Consider the following 19,782-nt stretch of genomic DNA (forward strand, 5'->3'; position numbering starts at 1 on the left):
TTTCACAAGTTCATACGTACAGCCCAAATGGTAGAGTTAGAGCTTGATGATGGATGATGAATAGGTTTGTTGATGAGCTCGGACTTGGGTCGATACGTCACTCTCGCCAGTCTTCGGCATCCCACGCTGCCCTGTGCGCGAAGCAACTTTTGCCCCGCTGGACTTGTGTGTGGCCAGAGAGCAACCAGAGCATCGGAGCATCATCTGCTGAGCGCACTAACGGCCAGTTCAGACAGTGAGTACATGGAGGCAGGCATTGTATGTACACTACCTTAATGGACGGAATACTTGGTACTGTACGCGGGGCACTCGCACCCTGGTCCGTGATCGAACTTGGAGCAGTTCCTTTCAAACAACTGCTTTTCGCCCCAAAAAGCTCGCCTCTGCCACACTTTGGCGACCCCTCTTTTTCCCGCCATCTCTTCCTTCCACCACATTTCTCCCCATGTGGTAAACTTCAAACTCAACCTCAACGTCCTCCCCACTTCCCACTCCCACACCTCCCCCCTCCACCCATCCATCTTTTCTCTAACCCGCACCCGAATCTTCCTCGCACCCCGGGAACTCCTCCTTCTCCGCGCGCACCCTTTTGACCCGCGTCGCCGCCTCCAATCCCCTTTGAATCCCCGAGTCTGCGCGCCGTCCGGAATTCTGCCCCAGCAGCTACTAATTGCCGGATCGCAACAAGGACGCACCCCACCGATTGGTCGCGTCCTGCAGCAAAAGAAGGGTATGTACGTGCACTCGTTGCAGAGCCCCGCCATCGGCCCGCCCGAAGCCGTCGTCATGCCCATCGTGCCTCCTTCTCAATCCGCAAAAGTTATTCATTCCACTGTCCCATGCTTTCTTTCCACCAACAATTCACGGCGCAAGCCGAGTGGAATAAAGTGTTTGGGAGTCAGGCGCACAAGTCACTGCAACCCCGCATGGTAGTGCTTGCATTTTCTTTTCTTTGCAGCAGCGACTCGGCTTCTCTGTTTTCGCTCCGTCACAGTCACCCCAACCTTCGACTCGAGCATCCGTCCTCCACACCATCTAACCTTCGCAACAGTCACGGAACACTTTAAATCTACTTATCCGCTCCACCCACGCCACCTTTACAACCACACCCGCATCCTCAACTTCAGACAGGCAAACCTGCCGTTGTCTGCAATTGGATTGACTGCTTGAGCGCTACGTCACGACACTCGTCTTGAGCAAAGCTAAAATGTCTGCACCCCAAGACGCAGTCCCGCCCAGCGGGGCTGATCTTTCTGAGGCCGTTGATCAGCTCAATCTTGGAGACAACGAACCCCGACTGGGGCCGGACGGTGAACCCGCGCCAAAGACTGACCAAGAGTACGCTCAGACGCAGCTGACTCTCCGGGCCATTGTCTCCTCCAAGGAAGCCGGTGTGATCATCGGGAAGGGTGGAAAGAATGTCGCGGACTTGCGTGAGGAAACTGGCGTGAAGGCCGGCGTTAGCAAGGTTGTCCAGGGCGTCTACGACCGAGTTTTGACCATTACTGGCGGCTGCGAAGCCATCTCGAGGGCTTACGCTGCTGTTGCTCGCTCCCTGCTGGAAGGCGCTCCCACGATGGGCATGGGCGGGGTCATTCAGAACAATGGCACTCACCGTATGCCGGCCCGGTGCTTTATGTTTTTGTTTTCTTTTCTTTTGGACTCGTTTGTGGTCCCCGGCTGACGCGCGTCGCAGCAATCAAACTGCTCATCTCTCACAACCAGATGGGCACCATCATCGGCCGGCAAGGCTTGAAAATCAAGCACATCCAGGATGTGTCGGGCGTGCGCATGGTGGCACAGAAGGAGATGCTGCCGCAATCAACCGAGCGCATTGTTGAGGTCCAAGGCACCCCCGAGGGCATCCAGCGCGCCGTCTGGGAGATTTGCAAGTGCCTGGTCGATGATTGGCAGCGGGGCACCGGCACCGTTCTCTACAACCCTGTGGTTCGAACCCAAGGTGTTGGCGCGCCGGGTATCTCCGGGGGCAGCGGCTATGTCCAGGACCGGGCTCCATATGGCGGCTCGCGTGTGACCCGCACGGGTAATGGCGCCGATTTCAGCAATGGCGGGCCTCGGTCCTACAATCGCCGCTCCGACTCTGACCCCTCGAATCGTGGCCCCCCAACTCACGATGAGAATGGAGAGGAGATTCAGACGCAGAATATCAGCATTCCTGCCGACATGGTTGGTTGCATCATCGGCCGTGCAGGCTCCAAGATCAGCGAGATTCGCAAGACGTCGGGAGCCCGCATCTCGATTGCCAAGGTGAGCAATAGGAATTGAAATCTCACTTGCCGAGGTGAACAACTCTTCTAACCTGGGATACAAGGCTCCTCATGACGAGACTGGCGAGCGCATGTTCACCATCATGGGCACGAGCAAGGCGAACGAGACGGCCCTGTTCCTCCTTTACGAGAACCTCGAGGCGGAGAAGCTGCGGCGCCAACAGCAAGCCAACCCAGTGTCCGAGTAGAGAGCGGACGGCGGCCAACCGATCCTCGGGCTGTAACACAACCATGCATGTTGTAACCGTTGGCGTTACGCGAGTGGGATTATCATCAGCTCCCTAGCTGCGTCCTCCACGGGATTTTTCTTTCATCCTGGTTTGGGTCGGATTTGGGCAGCCCCTCGTTATGGGTTAACAACCAGATTCGACTGCCGCAAGGCCTTGATATTCGACGGAGGAACGATGCGACGATGACGATTTCTCTTACCTCCCAAACAAAAAAAGTTTTGCCGCCGGGTTCTTCTCTTTTCGTTCCCCGTTTCTTGGGCCGCATTCAGTCTCTCTCACCTCTACTCTCTTTTATGCGGCGACACTGGGCCGGCCATCTACCTATCTCCCACTAGTTATCGAGATGACGACGGGGCGGTAGCGTGTGCCCGGGATTGGCCTGGAGACAGCCGAGCCAATGCCGTGGGCTGAGCGGGCTGGTGTCGGACCCGTCGACCGACTGCGCAAGGTATTAGCGACCTCGGGCGGACTCTCTCTGCGACTTCTCCCAACTCGCTACTCCATTCCATGTTCGCTCGATCCAACACATCCTCAAGCCATCGGTTTTCTGCCCACGAGCAACGTCACATCTCTTCTTACGCGACGATTTCACCTCTACAGCATTCTCATACCGCCGACGACGGCCAGGCACCCGGTGCCTACGGCTAGCTCCCTTGACAAAGGAGACGTACGGGACGCTGTGGTGGCGCCCGGCCGATCAAAGACCATCATTACCTCCTCGATGGGCCTGACTTTGGTCAGCCATCAGCACATCCCGTAGGAGATGTTCAGATCAGACATTTAGGCGGAAGCAGGGGCAGGCAAAATAAATCAGTATCATGCCTCGCGAGCCCAGTGTTCGTTGCTTGTTGCGTGTGCCTCCTGAGTGATTCGGTATGGACATTCATGTGTCGGGACATGCTCCCGCGTTGTGCGCCGTGCCTCCAGCGTTCTTGTATTTAACCATGGCTAGTTCCTGGGTCGCCTGTAGAATTGGATTGTGGGCTTGTGAACATCGCTCCGGGAGCTTCTTCCTTTCCTCCCCAGCGTTGGCGTGTCGTCTCGCGGTTCGTTCTAGCTCGAAGATCCGTGGCAAACCAAGGTGCAGAATACACTCAGGAGGGCTTACAGTCGCCGCGGTTTCCTATCTTGGCAACTGCCCGCCCGATGCGGCACCAGAGGCTCGGAACCCCGCCAGGGGCAGGTGAAGCCGGGAAACCAGCGCTACACTAGCGGCACGGAAGCCGCTAAGCGACCCACCAAAGACGGCGGCTAGTTAGGTAACTACCTAACGTTAGTGTGATGGTGGGGCGCACCTGTCTGTTGGGAATCTGGAACAGGCGGCTCCGAAAAGCCAGCCTGGCCGAATCTCGGGTCCCGCCTCGGCGGGTCGCGGTCTCCGACATGACACTTTGCCAACCGGAACATACCAGGCAACCCGCACACCTATCACCAACACCACCACCCCCCTCGTTTTAGTTTCTTTTCCCTCTTTTCTTCCAATTTTCTTTCAGGCGCAGAATCTGGAATCTGATACTGCGTATTTTGTCATTGTGTGTTGGCACCAGCCACTGGCTGTGCGCACCAATATCGCAGTTTCCGGCCGAGTCTCGAGTCGTTGAGTCCCGAGTCGTTACGGTTCTCGATCTTGCGCACTTGGCCGATGGCTCGCACAAAACAGGCCACGCCGCTCCGACGCGAGCCATCCTCCGAGTACGCCAGCAAGCACGATCGCATGCCGCGGAGCAGAGACGTCAGCGCAACCAATGGCATGGTCGAGGTCCCCAACGGGAAAGCCAATGGCCACGTCCCACCCGGTAGCACCGACACCACCGGCAGCGCCGGCGGCGAGCCGCCCGTCGCAAAGAAGGACCCAGGCATCGTCACGCTCATCATTGATGTCGCCGGCATCTACGTCTCCTTGTGAGTCCTAAGTATCCCGCGCGCTAGCTCGCAACATCCCTCGTCCTCCCACCCCAGCTAACAACAGCGCCGCGCTCCAGCCTCACGTGGGCCTACCTCCAAGAAAAGCTCACCACAACCGCCTACGGCCCGCCCTCCGCGCCGGAGCGCTTCAAGTTTCCCGTCTTCCTGCTCACCATTCAATCGCTCTTCGCCTTCGTCAGCGGGCAGCTCTTCTCACTGCTGACGACGCCGCGCGGCCGCCCCGTGCCCCCGCTGTTCCCCAACCGCCAGATCCTCCCGCCTCTCCTGCTCGTCGCCTTCACCAACGCGCTCGCCGCCCCCTTCGGCTACGCCGCCCTGGCCCACATCGACTACATCACCTACATCCTCGCCAAGAGCTGCAAGCTGCTGCCCGTCATGGCGCTCCATGTGACCGTCTTCCGCCGCCGCTACCCGCTGTACAAGTACCTCGTCGTCGCGGCCGTGACGTGCGGCGTCGCCGTCTTCACGCTGCACTCGGGCAGCCACAAGCAGAAGCATGGCGGCGGCGCCAGCAGCCACTCGGGCCAGACCGCCTGGGGCCTGCTGCTGCTGGGCATCAACCTGCTGTTCGACGGGCTGACCAACAGCACGCAGGACTACATCTTCGGCACCTTCCGCGGCTACGGCGGGCCGCAGATGATGGCCGCCAACAACCTGCTCGGCTCGCTCCTCACGGGCGGCTACCTGCTGCTGAGTCCCTGGCTGGTGCGGACGCCGTTGGGCGAGTGGTTCGGCATGGACGTGACGGGCGGCGGCGCCGGCGAGCTGAAGGCCGCGCTCGGGTTCCTTGCCAGGAATCCGGCCGTGTGGAGGGACGTGCTGGGCTTTGCCTTGTGCGGCTGCGTCGGGCAGGTGTTTATCTGTGAGTTCTCTCTCTTTCTTTTTCCCATTCCGCGCGGCTCGCCTCCCTCAGGGGGTTAGCCCTCCTGCCCGACCGACTTTTCAGCGCCGTGATGCGGTGACTAACTTGGGCACGCCCAGTCCACACCCTCTCGACCTTCTCGTCCGTCCTCCTCGTGACCGTCACCGTCACGCGCAAGATGTTCACCATGATCCTGAGCGTCGTCGCCTTCGGCCACCGCCTCTCGCGCATGCAGTGGCTCGGCGTCGCCCTCGTCTTCGGCGGCATCGGCGTCGAGGCCCAGATCACCCGCCGCGAGAAGCTCGCCAAGGAGGCGGCCAAGAGGAGGGAGAAGGCGGCCGGTGCCAAGGCGCAATGACAATTCTGCGGTTTTCTGCTTTCGGGAGTGGTAGTAGGTAGGTAAGGGGGCATGGACATGGCGAGGGAAGGGAGGAAATGTGTGTTTGTCATAGATGGTTGGATACGCTACGTCTCATGTCTGGTACATACATAGGTATATATAGCCTTGCCTTGCGCCTTCGCTTTGCTTGCGGACGCGGGTTGATAGACGTTAGTTTTACATTCTGATTATTCATGCATGTGGCCGTGTCGAAAGAATCAATCGGTATCCAACGAACCGCTCCGTTCGATGAAGGTGTTTGGGTTTAGGAGTGAGACTTGCTGTCTCCCACCGGCCGGGTTGGCTACAGCTCGTAGCCCAGGGAACCCAGAGCAAAGAAAGCCGTTGTGTCAATGATGCCTTCTTGCTTCTCCCTACCGACCTCTCCCCAACCTCATCCCACAGCGAACGAACTGACCTTGCCGCCGGACGACCTGGAAGAGACGCGACCCGGCATACATCGACCAGCACAGCAGAGCAACCACGAAATGTACGTATATATATTCCGCACGTACCCTATGATCCGCGCCGAGCACGGCTTAGCTCTCTCCCTGCTCCTCCCGCAACCCATCACCACCAGCACAAAAAAATAAGAATTACCAGTTTTAACGCGCTCCTCCGCCCTCCCAACTCCCAATTTCCCTCGCCACCACACCACCAACCCCGTAGACTCCAGAAAATGATCCAATGCTCCTTCCCTGCGGGCCGTGTCTTCAATGAAACCGCCTTCCCCCCCGAGCTCCCCGGAAATCGCCGCCCCCCTTCTTTCTTTCTCATGTCATGTTTCGTTTCGTGTTCGGTTATATATTACATGTCATTATGACCAAGGAAAGCTGCCCAAGGCGTGGGTGGGGACGGTGGTTGTGGTTGTGGTTTCGGTTCTGAGCAAGGCCGCCTCGAGGAGTCGAGGGCCTCAAACCGGGGGCCCGAAGCGCCAACAACCGAATAACATGCCAAATAACATGGGACGCATGTGTTGCTTCGGAAGCAGGAGAGCGACTGTGTAACAATCAAAAAGGAAAACCAACAATTGTGCGGTGGTTGTCGCGTTCGGTATGCAAAGTGGACACCGTGTTCTGGCCGAGGTCAGAGTCGAAGGCAAATTGCCTTGCAATGCTCAAGCATGTATGTTGGATGCGCGGTTTCCTCGTGGCATTGTCTCCGTGCTTCGACCGCTATTGCAGGTCCGACGCTGCTGTTCGAAAGGTCTGCAGGCCGGCCGTCCGCATGGCTGCTGTCCGCTCATAACACATCGTCGATGGACCGCACAATAGGCGTCTCGCCCTTGGTCGGAGGGCTGCGCGGATCGGCGATCTGTGTCGTTCGACCGAATGGGTAGAACGGATCGCGAGGAAACAGGGTCTCGCGCGGCGAGAACACGCCGTCGCTTGGAGTCGGCGGCACCTCGACGAACTGCATCCCCGGGAGCCCGGAAAACGACTGATGGATCGGGTTGTTGGTCATGGTTTCTGCGCGTGGTGACATCAGTGCCGCATCGTCGGGGAAGCTTCGCATGACCCTGACGCGCCGTTCTGGAGCCGGCTCTTCCTCCGCTACGGGCTTGGGCTTCGGTGGAGACGGATCGAGATTGAGAGACGTAAACCGCAAGCCACCGAGCCGCGACCCGAACCTGTGCGCACCAAATCCCGGCGAAGGTGGTGGTCTCGGGAATGAAGGATTCGATGGCGGGAGCCCGGGCGACATGGGCGGCCGCGAAATATCGGGCGGGACCAGTCCGGGCGACGGCGGCGGTCTCGATATTGGCGCGGGAGCATGCTTCGTTAATCGTGGCGGTTTCAACAACATCGGAGGCGCAAGCCCTGGTGAGGGCAAAGGCTGCGAGGGCAAAGACGACGATGTGGACGCCGAGTCGGCTTCCTTGGGCGCAAGAACAGAGTCGAGATTGAAGCGACCGAACTTGCCTGGGTCCGACTCGTCCTCCTTTTCGGACCACGAAAAGCTCGACGGTGCAGAGGAAGGGCCTGGTGAGATCGGCTCGCCTCGGTTTGGAGTAGAGTTCCCCCGGGCCCGGGCCGGACTCCGCTCGGGGCTTACACTTTTCGAGGCCGGTCCGTCGGGCGGTAGCGGGGCGGAGAGCGGCTTCTTTGGTGCCACCTCGATGTTGTCCGCCGACAGGGTCGCGCGGTGCTTTGTCGGGCTTCTTCCCGACCGCGGCTTCAAGCCGGCACTAGACGCGAGCCTCCTCTTGGAAACCTCCTTTTGGAAGTCCTGCAGCGAGTACATCAGTCTCATGTTCGGGCTTATCCACCGACTCTTCGCCTGAGCGGCATAGTAGGCGTCGTTGACGCTCAGTTCCGGGTTCTGGTACAGGCCGTAGGCGATAATCAGGCTCGCCGATCTGCTGGCGCCTTGCTGGCAGTGTACAAGCACCTTCTTCCCTTCCTTCGTGCGCTTGTCAATCGTCTCGCACAACATCATCAAATCCTGAGTGATGTCTGTATTGTGGTCCCAGGGCATGTGGATGTACTCCGGCTCCTTCAAAGGCTGGGCCTTAGGGGTTGTTGGCGTGTCGCCACCGGCCTCGTCAGGGAAGTACTCATAGGCGGTGGTGAAACTGGCGGTTGTCACTGCAGTGTCCGGAATCGGAGAGTCCTCGGCGGGGGTCTCCTTGATACTTGGCGATCTTTGCCTGCTCTTGGCGGCCTGAAAGGGGTTGGAGACTTCGCGGGCGACGTTGATGACGACGTCGAAGCGAGCCGCCTCTTCTGCGGTCGGCTCCAAGTAGAGATAGACGCTGTCGCCGTAGATGGCGATCGGGCCATCTGGATACCCGGGGGACTTTTGGTCCTCATTATTCTCAACCTCGTGGTAGGGCTCCGTGTCAAAGGCAGTGCGATTAGCGATCTGCGGCCGTATTGGCGAATCCTCCTCCGTGATGGTCGAATCCAGCCCAGCGGTGCCGGGCGGCCGCGGCGGGCGGAAAAAAGACGAAAGCCCAGACTCGTTGCGCTCCAGGACGGTCGGTATTGTCATGCCGCCAGCTGGGCCGAACGTTGCAGACCTCAGACCCGACAGCATCTGCGGCGTCGACGCCGAGTGTTTCAGGGCACGGCGCTGCAAAATCGGAGCGACGGTGGGCGACCTGGGCACCTCGAGGGTCGTGCGCGCGATGAGGTCGGAGGAGTTTGTCTTGATGCTGAGCTGACTAGGCTTCCGCTTCATGGGGGCGATCATGGGCTTGATGAACGACGGCGACGAGGGTTCCGATAGCAGGGAGGAGGAAAGAGAGCCCGAGGGTGTTTGGATGGAAAGACCCTTCATGTTTTTGAGCCGTCTGGGTGCCGGCGATGTCCTGGGCCGATCCTGGTTCGGGTCCGAGACGCTCAGCGTGGCCATGTTGGATAACCCCGCAAAGGAGGTCGGAGCGAAGCTTGGCAGGTGCGTTCGATTAACGGGAGAATCAGGAGACGAGGACGGAGACGGGTCGGAGAGGTCGGACGAGTCAGTGCATGAGACGGTTGTTGTGGGAGAGGAGTCTGCCGACTCGGTCGTCTGGGTTGATGTGCTATCGTTGTGCCTGTGGGCGGAATCCGTGGGCAAGGCGCCGGGCCTTGCTGCCGACCGCGAATCTCCGGGCAACTTTGCGTCCTCCATGACCAGCTTGGGGTCGACTATCGTGACGGGATTCGACTGGTCCAGGTCCGTGATCCCGCTGTCCACCTCGTAGACGGACATGATGGAGGGTATTTGGTCCTCGAACAACCGTCGTGCCACGGCCGAAGGCATGTTCGGTGGCTCAGAAGGCAAGAGTGGCTGTAGCTTTCCGGATCGCCAAACGCGCCCGGCCTGACCTCCTTGTAGTTCAATCGGGCCACAGCCACCTTTTGTCCGGGAAGAGGGCGGCCGCCTGGTCTCGTGGCCTGCGCGCCGTCTGATAGTCGCCTGGGGGGGTGTGGGGTCAGAAAACAGAGGGTGCTTCAAATGCTCCGAGGCGCTCGATGACGTTGAGGCTGATTGCGATTGCACGCTCTTGCCGTAGAAAAAAAAAATGCGAGTAATTAGGTTGGGCACAGCGGGACAGCGCTGCTGAATCCTTGCCGTGCTCCGTGTGAAGTGTCAAGCGGGGCGAAGAGCACAAGTCCACCGATGGCACGAGCTGCCTGCGACCGAGTAGACCGCTGCCAGGCACAGTGCGTTGTTGGGACGACGCTTGGATGCGGAGGCAAAGCACACGATCGCAAAACAACGGGCGGGCGACCCCAGAGTCGGCGGTAAACTTGACGGAGGCTGGGGGCGGTGATCTTGCGCAAAGACTGCGGCGCAGCCGAGCGGGGGAGCGCAAGGGTCAACGGATCGGAATCAACGAAACAGTGAAGGAGTGGAAGGCGAAGAGGCCGTCGTCAATACATGGTCCGGTCGTCGAAACAATCGGTGCACTGGGAACTCGTGAGAGGTCGAACACCAGGTCGGCGGTCGGAGCGATTGTCGACTCGGTCGGTCCCTGGGCAAAGAGGAATTGGCGGCTCGAAGAGCGGCTAGGGGTCCTTTGTCTCAGTCCGAGTCTTCTCTCTCGCGCTCTCTCTCTCGGTTCCTCCCTCTTTCGCTCCCTCTCTTCTCGTTCTCTCGGCGTCTTGGCGGCTGCCACGTTCCGTCCCTTTCGACAACCTTTGCAACCGGTAGGGGGAAGGGTGGAAGGAGAGAGAACTGCGTGTGGGAGGCAGGGAAGAAAATGAGAACACGAATTGGCAGGGCCGGGAAGTGCTGGTGCTGGCAGTGCAAGGATGGGCGCACGACTGGAGAATCAAGGGGCCAGGATGGGGGCCACCAGAAGCGCTGAAGGGCAAAATTCGGGGGAAACAGGCCGGGACGGACGGGACGGGCGAGGCGAAGACAGCCTGGGCAGGCAGAGTGGCAGAGCTTGGAAAGCGCAGGCACTGGCACGCATTCCCACCTCGAACAACCCCCGGCTCCTGTCGTTGCTGAGCAGCACCAGCGTCCGTGACCAGGGATGAGAAGACGGGGTTCCAGGTATGGAGGGGCGAGCCACCGCCCTGGTCAGTGGCCAGCTCGCTCGCTCCCGCCTGGGCGTCGTGCAGGGGCTGCTGGGCTGCCAAGTGGGCCGCGGGGGACCATTCTAACCAATGGCGGCCCGTTGTGCGGGACCCCGCCTCCTGGTGCAGAGCGCTGGCGGCTAGTCGCCTTTGCGACTTGCTTGCTTTCAAACATCCCAGGCTAAAAATAGCCGGTGCGACCAATCGACGCAAATTTGTCGGCACTCCTGATTGGGAGCGCGACCCGGCTTCATGTGCTTCTGGCCAATCAACCACAGCCAGAGCAAGCAGCCCTGGTCCTCCTTCCGCTCCTCGCTCTGTCGTTCTGGATCCCGCCCGATCGAGAGACGAGCGAAGAAAAAGGACTCCGATGAAGCTCTCCGTCCCTCGCGGAGTGAGCAAAATCCATGCATAGGACGGTACTGCGAGCGAAGCCCATTTCTAACCAAACTCCGGCATCACCGCATTTTGCGTTGAGTAATCTGTCCTTCTTCCTCTCCGACCACAAGGGGAGCCCATTAACACAGACGCGTTCGCACTGGGATATCCTTGGTCTAGATGCACTCCCCATTCTATTGATAGCAAAGATTACGGATTACTCCGTACAGAGGGGTTAAACTGGAGTGCCTGTGGCTGTCCCGCCAGAGATTGGCTTGACTTGCAAGGCTTAGGCCCTGTTGGCGCGTCTTACGGCGCGCTGGTGCTGGCTCTGGTCAACGTGAGGTCTGTTGGGCAAGTCGCATGGGGAAGTTGAGCTGGTCCACGGTGTAGTCACTAGTAACTGCTCAACGCCTCCCTTCGCCGCGTGATGAGGTAACGGGCGGCCGCGGTCCGGTTATTCATCCCATTGTTCTCCCGGGAGGCTCCCATTGTCTTACCCAGCGCGGAGCCGTGCCGCACGGCTCCAGAAAAACGCCGCGACCGGCCGGCAAAGGAGGGCGGAGAAATGCAAGAAGCCGCGCAGGATTGTTTACATATGGCCTTGAATGCCGTGTCGGACCGTTGTCCATAATTTACTCGATAGTTGCTATAAAACTGAAGCTGTTGTTGAGCTCAGGGACCCGTTAACTCTTTGGCTGTTCACCAAGGGGGAGGTTCAACTCGGAGCAATGTCAAACTCGGCCCGCGTTCTTACACCAGTGATCGATGGTAGCGGCTGCAAGAGGCGTGTCGCTGATTAACGACTCACTATTCCCGGACCAGGAGATTTGTTTGGTTTATATTTACCCGTCTTAGCACACCATGTGTTCGCGGTAGTTGATGATTGTTCCAACTTTGGCTCCGAAAAGGCAGAGCTCCCGCTTCGGGCAATTGGCCAGGCGGGTCCTGGAGATCTGAAACGAGGCGGGTTCGATGAACGGGCGGGAACCTGGCACGTGCGTGCTCACCACTTGTTCAATCTCGCTTGTTCGTTAGTTGTTTCGCGCGAGTGGAGGTGAGGCGCTCTCCGGCTGCGCTTACCAGGCGAGGAGATCCCGTCCCGTCCATCCAACCAGCACCACGAAAAGGGAGAAGTTTGGGGCCAATGTGACAGTGGCAACGCCAACTGCAGAGCCTCGCACCAGCGGAGCTACACTACACTATTCCACATGTACGGATTACTTTATCTGATTATCCCAGAGTGTACATACAAATGGGTGAGGACTCCCACCTCTCCGCAATCGCGCCCCTGAGATCCGGCCTGCGCCCAGCCAACCGAGCCTGCGATCCAGCTCCCCAGCTCCAAAATGCGTCAAAACCATGCTTTGAGGAGATCCAGTGGCTGTGCGGCAGTCTGGCATTACGCGGCCCGATCGCATGAACATTGCGCCGAGGAAACGAGGTTGACGCATGTCTGGACCGCTCGCGCAGCTTTGAAGTGTCAGCACTATATCATAGTATTTACTGCACTACAGCCTTTTACCTGACACGAGGCAATGCGCAGCCATATCAGTCATCTACCTCTGACTCCGAACTATCGTGGGTTGCCTGGTTGGCAAATGCGAAGGCCGCGGCGGTGGCGAGTCGAGACGAGGCAGTGAGCACAGGTCGTGTTCCAGACGGGTGGAGTGGATGCCTCGTTGGGCACTGCCAGGACGAGACAACTTACTCTACCAAGTCGGCTTTCTGCGGCAGCAATCCTCCCGACGGGTTGCGAGACATTCCAGTCTTGGCCGAGTCATTTGATTCTCGGTCGGCCGATTGCCCTCAGTTTCCCGACAGACAGACAGCCCAAATGTCTCGCTGCGGTGCCGTTCCGGCCCCGGATATGAGGCAGTGAGCACGCCGTCAGCCGCCTCGCGCAAGCCTCGCCTCGCGCAGGTGGAGAGGAGATGGAGAGGAGCTCTTTGATGCAGATCTGTGACAAGCTCACCGACTCGCCGTCTGTGCCCGCTACCTGGCACGCCACTCCCACAAAGAATCCATCCCATCTTCGCCGACTAGTCGCGGAGTTGCCAAGAAGAGGCGTCAGCGGCGAGAACCGATCGCGGGCTCTGCGACCACGAACATTCTCTGCAGCGCATCAACACGACGGCACAAAGAGAGCTATGACACTATCCCAGCAGGCCGGTAGCTACCCGCTCTTTTGCCAGCCGCATGGTTGCACTGATTCTAGCAAGCGTCAGGCGCTTTCCTTGTCCTATCTGCCACCAGAATATCCAAGCTCGGCCCACGGTATGATGGGAGAATCTCCGAAGCCTGTCTCTCGTCCCAACTCCGCCCCGAGTTCCTAGAGCCAGTGCGCCTGCCGAGACAGTCGCTTGACGATCGATCGGCCCAGCTGCCGAGCCGGACACGCAGACACGCTGACGCTGCTAAGTCACTCCACATACTGCACCCCGTCGTGACATCGGCGACGCGGGGTCAGCTGCGCGATCGAGGTAGTTGTCTAACGCGTTTTGGACAACAATACTGTGGGAGTGGCGTGCTGGTTGATTATGTGATACAGAACGGAGTACACAACGGCTACGGATGCCCATGTGCTAGATGCGCACCCCCCTGCATCTTGCAAGTTCCATTGGTATATTCCGTACTATCGTGAACTACTTGAAATTGAGTTCTGTTTCGTCTCGGCTAGGGAGTTACCTCTCTCCTCAAACGCGAGAAAACATGGCTTGTCCACCACCCGATGTTGCTTCTTTTCGAACCCGAACTGCTTGCGGGCATCGAGCGTTTCGTGGGCCCGTCGGCCAAAGAACGGTGATTCGCCAATGGCTCTCGCGAGACCTGCTAAGATACAAGGGTCGCTCCCCGCTCCCTGCTCGGTTCCACGGGCCCCAGTTGGTGGGCGCTCTTCTTCTCCGTCGCCGTCCCCGTCCCTACCAGCGGGCTGTCTTCCCGGGCAGCGGCATTACACACCACGGCCCTACCTTTGCGTACTGACTGCAATCTTCTGATTCATCGAAATAAGGACCGTCAGACGACGGGATGATCAAACGAATGGCTAGCTAGCTCCATCGACAAACCGGTCAACGTTCTTGATTATATCATTCTCGCTTTTCTTCCAGCAGGACGGGGGAGTGCACAAAGGATGTAACCGCACGTTCCGCGCCGTCTCCGTCTTCCCTGCATCTTCAGGAGGGAGGATTTCGGTGCGGGGCCGCGATGCAACATCAGAAACTCCTTCCTCCTGGCATCTGCATTGGTGGCTTGCGCTTTGGCCTGCACGCAAGCACTTTCGGTGATTTTACCGCGTAATTACGGATAGGGGATCTCTGCTGGTGCTGGCTGCAAATGTCGGGCAAGCACCAGCGCCGGAGTGAGACCTGGCGTGTGGAGTTGTTGCACCGAAGACTGGCGGTTCAAGCTCACCGTACGGATTATGTTCCCGAGTGTTTTAGTTGCCACAGTATGACAAGAACGGGTAGGTGCCTAAGATACCTAAGGTACCTAGTGTACGGATTACTACAGTGGTAGTGTTGGATGTGAGTTGCAGAACTCATATGGATGCCCAAACTGAGGAGCATGTGCTTGGCTTCTACGATCTCCCCACTTCCGTGTGCATGGGAGGATGGATCATGCCACGCCGATACCTATTCCGTACAGATGATTAGACTCGACTTTCCGCCCAAATGGCTCAGTCACTGTGAGCTTCCGGTTGGGTTCTCTGCGGTGTCTCCCATTCCAGCTCGCAGTATCTGAATAGCAGGAACTTCGTTTACATCGAGGTCACGGTGCAATGGAATACACTACGCTCCAGATTCGACAACGCTGATTTGCGGTTTGTGGAGCCACCTTTGTTTCCATCCTGCCATCCATGTCGACCCCCCTAAATCCACTACGCAGTTTCCCTATTTCCACTACACACCACAGATGGTCCGTGCGCTCCCACCAAAATGCTGCAGCTCGCGTCGCCATCGTCCCTCTCTGACATGCCGTAACAGGAATCGCGTCTGAGCGTCCCTGGAGTCACGTGACCTTACCTTATCGATAAGCCTCTCCCTGAGCATCCCTGAAGTGACGTGACCTTACGTTATCGATAAGCAGCTCCGATCAACGCCAACACAGCTTTGCTTCCGTCTTGTAAATGCCCTCTCCTTTGGTAAGCAACGTGGCAATTGACCGTTTGAATCTCTCAGCAGTTCCTATCGCGATTCCTGTTGTGGCATGTTGGCTGGGGGGCGTGGTGACACTCGTGGCCAAGTTTTGGTGGAAGCGCACGGACCATCTATGGTGTGTAGTGGAAATAGGGAAACTGCATAGTGGATTTAGGGGGGTCGCATCCATGTTAGCCTATTGGCCCAATCTGGCAAGCCGTTACGCACCGTTAAGTCGGGGTGGGTTCCTACCTAACCTAACCAAAACTGACAACGGAATACAGTACGGACGTAACGACGGATCCGACCAGCCATCTCACTCGAGTTCGCATCCTGTTGAGACCAGTTTTTCCCGCTGTCAAAACACATCATAGCTCTGGCTTGTCGAGGAACTGGAAGCTGTCGGAATTGCTTGCTTTCCTTCAAGTCGCCTGCTTGTTCGGTTCTTCTCTGCACCAGTTGGTCTACACCTTTGCCAGCTCGCATCTGCACTTTCCATTCCAGACCGCCACCCGCTATCATTACTCTCGCCCGAACGCGCCCAACGATAAACTTGCTCACCTGGGCAGCTTCCGTCTCCAGCTCCGAGTCACTTAACTCGGCGCACGCGGTCAAGGGCATCGTTGCCGATGCAACTTCCAGCTCTCATCGGAAATACGTCTGATGCACCCAGGCCCCGGGATTCGAGACTTGTTCTCTGCCTTCGAAGCTCCCGAGACACTGAACCAAGCCGCGCGCACAGCGAACCCAGGAACCCCCGGGCCAGCAATTGGCGCGCAATTTTGACGCGGCACGGCGGGATTGACGGCTGTGCGCGGTTGTGGAGACTCGAAAGCACGGGGCAGCTGCTCTCATCCTGACTTAGAGTACGCTAGCGAACTGAAGACAGCCCCCCCAAAATATGGCAACCGCCAGTTTCGCAGCCGTTTCCCGCGCCGACACCCAACCTTTGCCCACCCGAGACATTCCCACCAGCCACACACGCAGCAACAACTCGTCGTTCAGCGGCGACGACGGCATCCTGCACCACACCAACCGCCAAACCCGCAGCTCGATCAAAGCCCCGGCATCCCGCTTTGCCGACCTGAGAAAGGACCGGCTTTCCCTGCCGTCGCTGCTGCAGCGCACCCCACTCTCGCCCGTTCTGTCGCAAACCGCAGCAGGCCCCCTGGACGGCCAACCCGCGCACGAGCAAACCCATCGCATCCCTGGCTCCTCGCAAAACGGCCTCCACCACTCCAGCAGCGCCCACACTCTTCCGCCCAGGCCCGAGTTATTTGAAACACAGCAGACTGGCGGCGCCACGAAGACTCGTTCTCTCAAGTTCCATCTGCCCTCCACCGCCCTCGCTGCCCCCGCTGCCCCCGCCGATCCATCGTCTACGGGATCCAAGCGTCCAGCCTCATTTCCACCAGAGACACCCCGAGCCATCGACAGCCCGGCTGCGGCGAGGCCGCGACTGTCGTACGACGCCATTCCGGCCGCCAAACATCGGCTGACAGAGGGCGCTGCCAAGGAGGCGGCCCAAGGCCAGCGGGAACTGCTGTTGCCCAAGACCCTGCAGACTAGTACTACTCCCACGACAAAGACCGACGACAAAAAATCGCGCCCACCAGTATCGTACAGACCACCGAACGGCGCCAATACTACCGGCACCACCTCGCCTGGCCGCGCCGTGATTCCGCCTATCCGGTCGTTCCGGTCGTCTGGCTCTCGAAGGAGCAGCGTGCTTGACTCTCGCACCCGGCGCGCGTCCGAGGAGTCATCCAAGGAGAGCGCCCCCGAACCTAACCAACGCGACCACGCATTGCAGGCTCTAGAGGGCCGAGGAGACAAGGATTTTTCGCGCTCCACCCCGTCCGAGTCTGGCGAGATGACCACGACCACCGACAACGACAACACCGCCGATATTTTCATGAAGATCGCGCGGGAGGAGCCGGCGCTCCGAGCGCTAGAAAAGCTGCCGCCAGCACCGGCGGCCGAGACGAGTACTATCGTAAGTTCGTCCGCTTGTGTGCAGCGCGATGCTGGATTCCGCTCACAATTCACAGTCACGGATCGTCAGAACCTCGTCACATCGCCGCCCCCTCTCGACGTCCATTCCCTCCCATGAAGCTTCTGAACCGCCACATCCGCGTCGCCTTTCCGACCAACGCGATGACTCGCGCACTCGGCAAGCGACCGACAGCCAGACTGCTCAACAATTGACAAGAGAGTTAGCCTACAGCACAACAACGAGAGAGAATCTACCACCCATCGCGACCACTGTCGAGGGCTCTAGCCGCACGCAGCCTAGCCGGACGCCCCTGCGCCCGTCTCCCATCACACCCAGACAGATTTCCTTCAAGGACGCGTTCGCCGAGAGCAGCTCGGCGTACCAACGCAGAAGGCAATCGCTCACAGAGGGCAGCAGCCTCTCCGGCTCGAGGTCATCGCAATACAGAAATCCGAATCTCGCAGTTACCCAGAGTCGGACGTACCATTCCTCCCCGCTGGTGCCGAAATCTGCAAACCTCCAGGCGGACGGCCCTCAGCACGGCTCTGACGCAAACCATGGCGTCGAAGGGACCGAGTCCTCATCCTCGACGGCTGCGCCCTCCACTGTCTGGGATGAGTTGGACGATTTGAAATCGAGAATCCATCGGCTCGAATTATCGGGCAAGATGCCGTCCATTGCTGGGTCGACAGCCCCCAGGTCGTCTGACGAGCGCCCGCGAACGGCAACCACAAACGCCACCACCATGTCGGCTTCCCCCAGGCAAGGCTCTGGCACTGGTGCAGCGCAGGCGAATGGGAACAAGAGCCCATCGGCGCCCCGCGAGACGCAGCCCCTCTTGCTCTCGGCTCTGGGCAAGACCAGAGATGCAGTCAGCTCAGACGTGTTCAGCGCCATCGAATCTGCCGCCACAGAGGCGCTGGCCTTGTCGTCGCTGATCGGTCCCGCTGGACAGCCAGGACCGATTTCGAGCGGCGCTAGTGCCATTGGAGGGTACAATGGCAACGTAACAGACAGGCAGTTACGCAAGAAGGCAGATAGCATCATCAGGAGCTTGACTGAGCTCTGTCTGGCCCTCGCCGACCCGGCGAGTCAGAATAAGAAACATCAGCCAGCAACAGCTCCACCGGAACCGGAGCTCTTGTTGAGCCCGTCATCAGGCAAAGCCACGGCGGGCGCGCTGACGCCTCAGAGACGTCCTAGTGCTGTTGCCGACGTGATTGCCAAGGCAAGCACAAGCCCCAGGGCCCCGACAGCCCTGGAGCAAAAGAGAAAGACCATGCTGGCCGGCATCTCGCTCCCCAGCTCCCGCTACGCCACTGCGCCCTCCACTCCGTTGGAGCCCACCGCAGGGCGAAAGTCGTCTCTCCTCTTGGCGCGGATCCGCCGAGCGGCGACCGAAGAACCGGAGGAAACCCTCCAACAGACAGGGAGACGGTCGTCGTTGCTGCTCAGGACAAGGAGATCCGGTGACGAAGAGCAGCCGGAGGAGACCCGTGAAGGGCAAAAGACGTCTCTACTCCTCCGCACCCGGAAAACTATGAACGAAGAGGACGAGCCGCGCTCTCGTGTGCCGTCTAGGGCCATCACCGAAATCAACAGCTTCCACGCGATTCCGCGCGACCTCGCCTTGACTGCTCTCGCCGGTCACCCCGCCCCTGAGAGCAACGCCGCGGCTGCGTCCTTACCGCTGCCGCGGCGCCGGCTCATCCCGTCTGCCATTTCCACACGACTCGCTTCCACCGTGGCCCCGGCGGCCTCAACGCCGCTTACCCCAGCACGCAAGTACCTCGAGCGCGGAACGCTCCAGGATCGCGGATCATATCTCGAACGCGGCGCGCATCAAGAGCGTGGATCATATCTCGAACGCAGCGCGCATCAAGAGCGCGGGCCCATCAACGCCGTCTCGGAGAAGCTCGCCGAGGAGCGTGGCCAGCAGCAGCAGCAGAACCAACTCTCGCTGGGGCAGACCCCCACGGTCAGCCGGACCGGTAGTTTCGGTCGCCGCACTCGCGAGAGCAGCATCCCCAGCCTTCGCTCTTAAAAGGTCGCCCGGGCCCTCGAAACACGCAGGCTCTAGGCCGCGGCGCGCATCGAATACGGCGCTCGATGACGCCTCATGAACGAACCATCACGTCTCCAACTCCCTTCACGACTGTACCAGCATCACCAGGGTATGTATATACACATTACGAGGCGGGGCGTGGCGTGGCGTTTTCTGCGCATTTCTTGTCTTTGCATTCACAGGAGTCGGGAAAGAGGGCGCTCGGACTTGACGACTTTTTTTTGTTTTCCCCGCATTCGGCGTCGGCGTCTGTGTATCATGTGTTGCTGTTGCCTGTTTTCTCGGCCGCTGTTTCTGTCTCGACGCTGCTTTGATTGTGGGACGGAATTCTGAATGCATCGCACAAGCATGGCGTACCGGTTCTTCCACGGCTGCAAAAGCGCGCACTTGCATTGAAACGCCCATGGGTAAAGGGAAGGGCGACTTGGCTTTTTTTTATGACAACTTGGGAAGGAAAGAGATGGATGGAATGTGCGATGTCGACATAATGGTTTATCGTGTGGGCTG

The 19,782-nt window shown here is 59.1% G+C and overlaps 4 protein-coding genes across 4 annotated transcripts; 3 read left to right on the top strand and 1 right to left on the bottom strand.

Moving 5' to 3' along the window:
• The first annotated feature begins 1,059 nt into the window (after nt 1-1,059).
• Nucleotides 1,060-2,696, top strand: THITE_2119679 (uncharacterized protein). Its single transcript, XM_003655653.1, has 3 exons — nt 1,060-1,616; nt 1,697-2,268; nt 2,333-2,696. Exons 1-3 carry the CDS (start codon nt 1,208-1,210, stop codon nt 2,474-2,476), a joined length of 1,125 nt encoding a protein of 374 aa, XP_003655701.1. The 5' UTR covers nt 1,060-1,207; the 3' UTR covers nt 2,477-2,696.
• A 1,464-nt stretch (nt 2,697-4,160) lies between these two features.
• On the top strand, nt 4,161-5,664 carry THITE_2052551 (uncharacterized protein; the record flags this gene model as incomplete). Its single annotated transcript, XM_003655654.1, has 3 exons — nt 4,161-4,420; nt 4,501-5,306; nt 5,426-5,664. The coding sequence occupies 3 exons, from the start codon at nt 4,161-4,163 to the stop codon at nt 5,662-5,664; spliced, it is 1,305 nt and encodes a 434-aa protein (XP_003655702.1).
• A 1,145-nt stretch (nt 5,665-6,809) lies between these two features.
• Nucleotides 6,810-9,646, bottom strand: THITE_2119686 (uncharacterized protein). Its single transcript, XM_003655655.1, has one exon. The coding sequence runs from the start codon at nt 9,430-9,432 to the stop codon at nt 6,928-6,930; it is 2,505 nt and encodes an 834-aa protein (XP_003655703.1). The 5' UTR covers nt 9,433-9,646; the 3' UTR covers nt 6,810-6,927.
• Nucleotides 9,647-15,975: 6,329 nt separating this feature from the next.
• Nucleotides 15,976-19,307, top strand: THITE_2119689 (uncharacterized protein). Its single transcript, XM_003655656.1, has 2 exons — nt 15,976-17,210; nt 17,266-19,307. The coding sequence occupies exons 1-2, from the start codon at nt 16,116-16,118 to the stop codon at nt 19,252-19,254; spliced, it is 3,084 nt and encodes a 1,027-aa protein (XP_003655704.1). The 5' UTR covers nt 15,976-16,115; the 3' UTR covers nt 19,255-19,307.
• The last annotated feature ends 475 nt before the right edge of the window (nt 19,308-19,782 follow it).

This window comes from Thermothielavioides terrestris, chromosome 4, assembly GCF_000226115.1.
Source record: "Thermothielavioides terrestris NRRL 8126 chromosome 4, complete sequence".
In the NCBI taxonomy this organism is placed as follows: domain Eukaryota; kingdom Fungi; phylum Ascomycota; class Sordariomycetes; order Sordariales; family Chaetomiaceae; genus Thermothielavioides; species Thermothielavioides terrestris.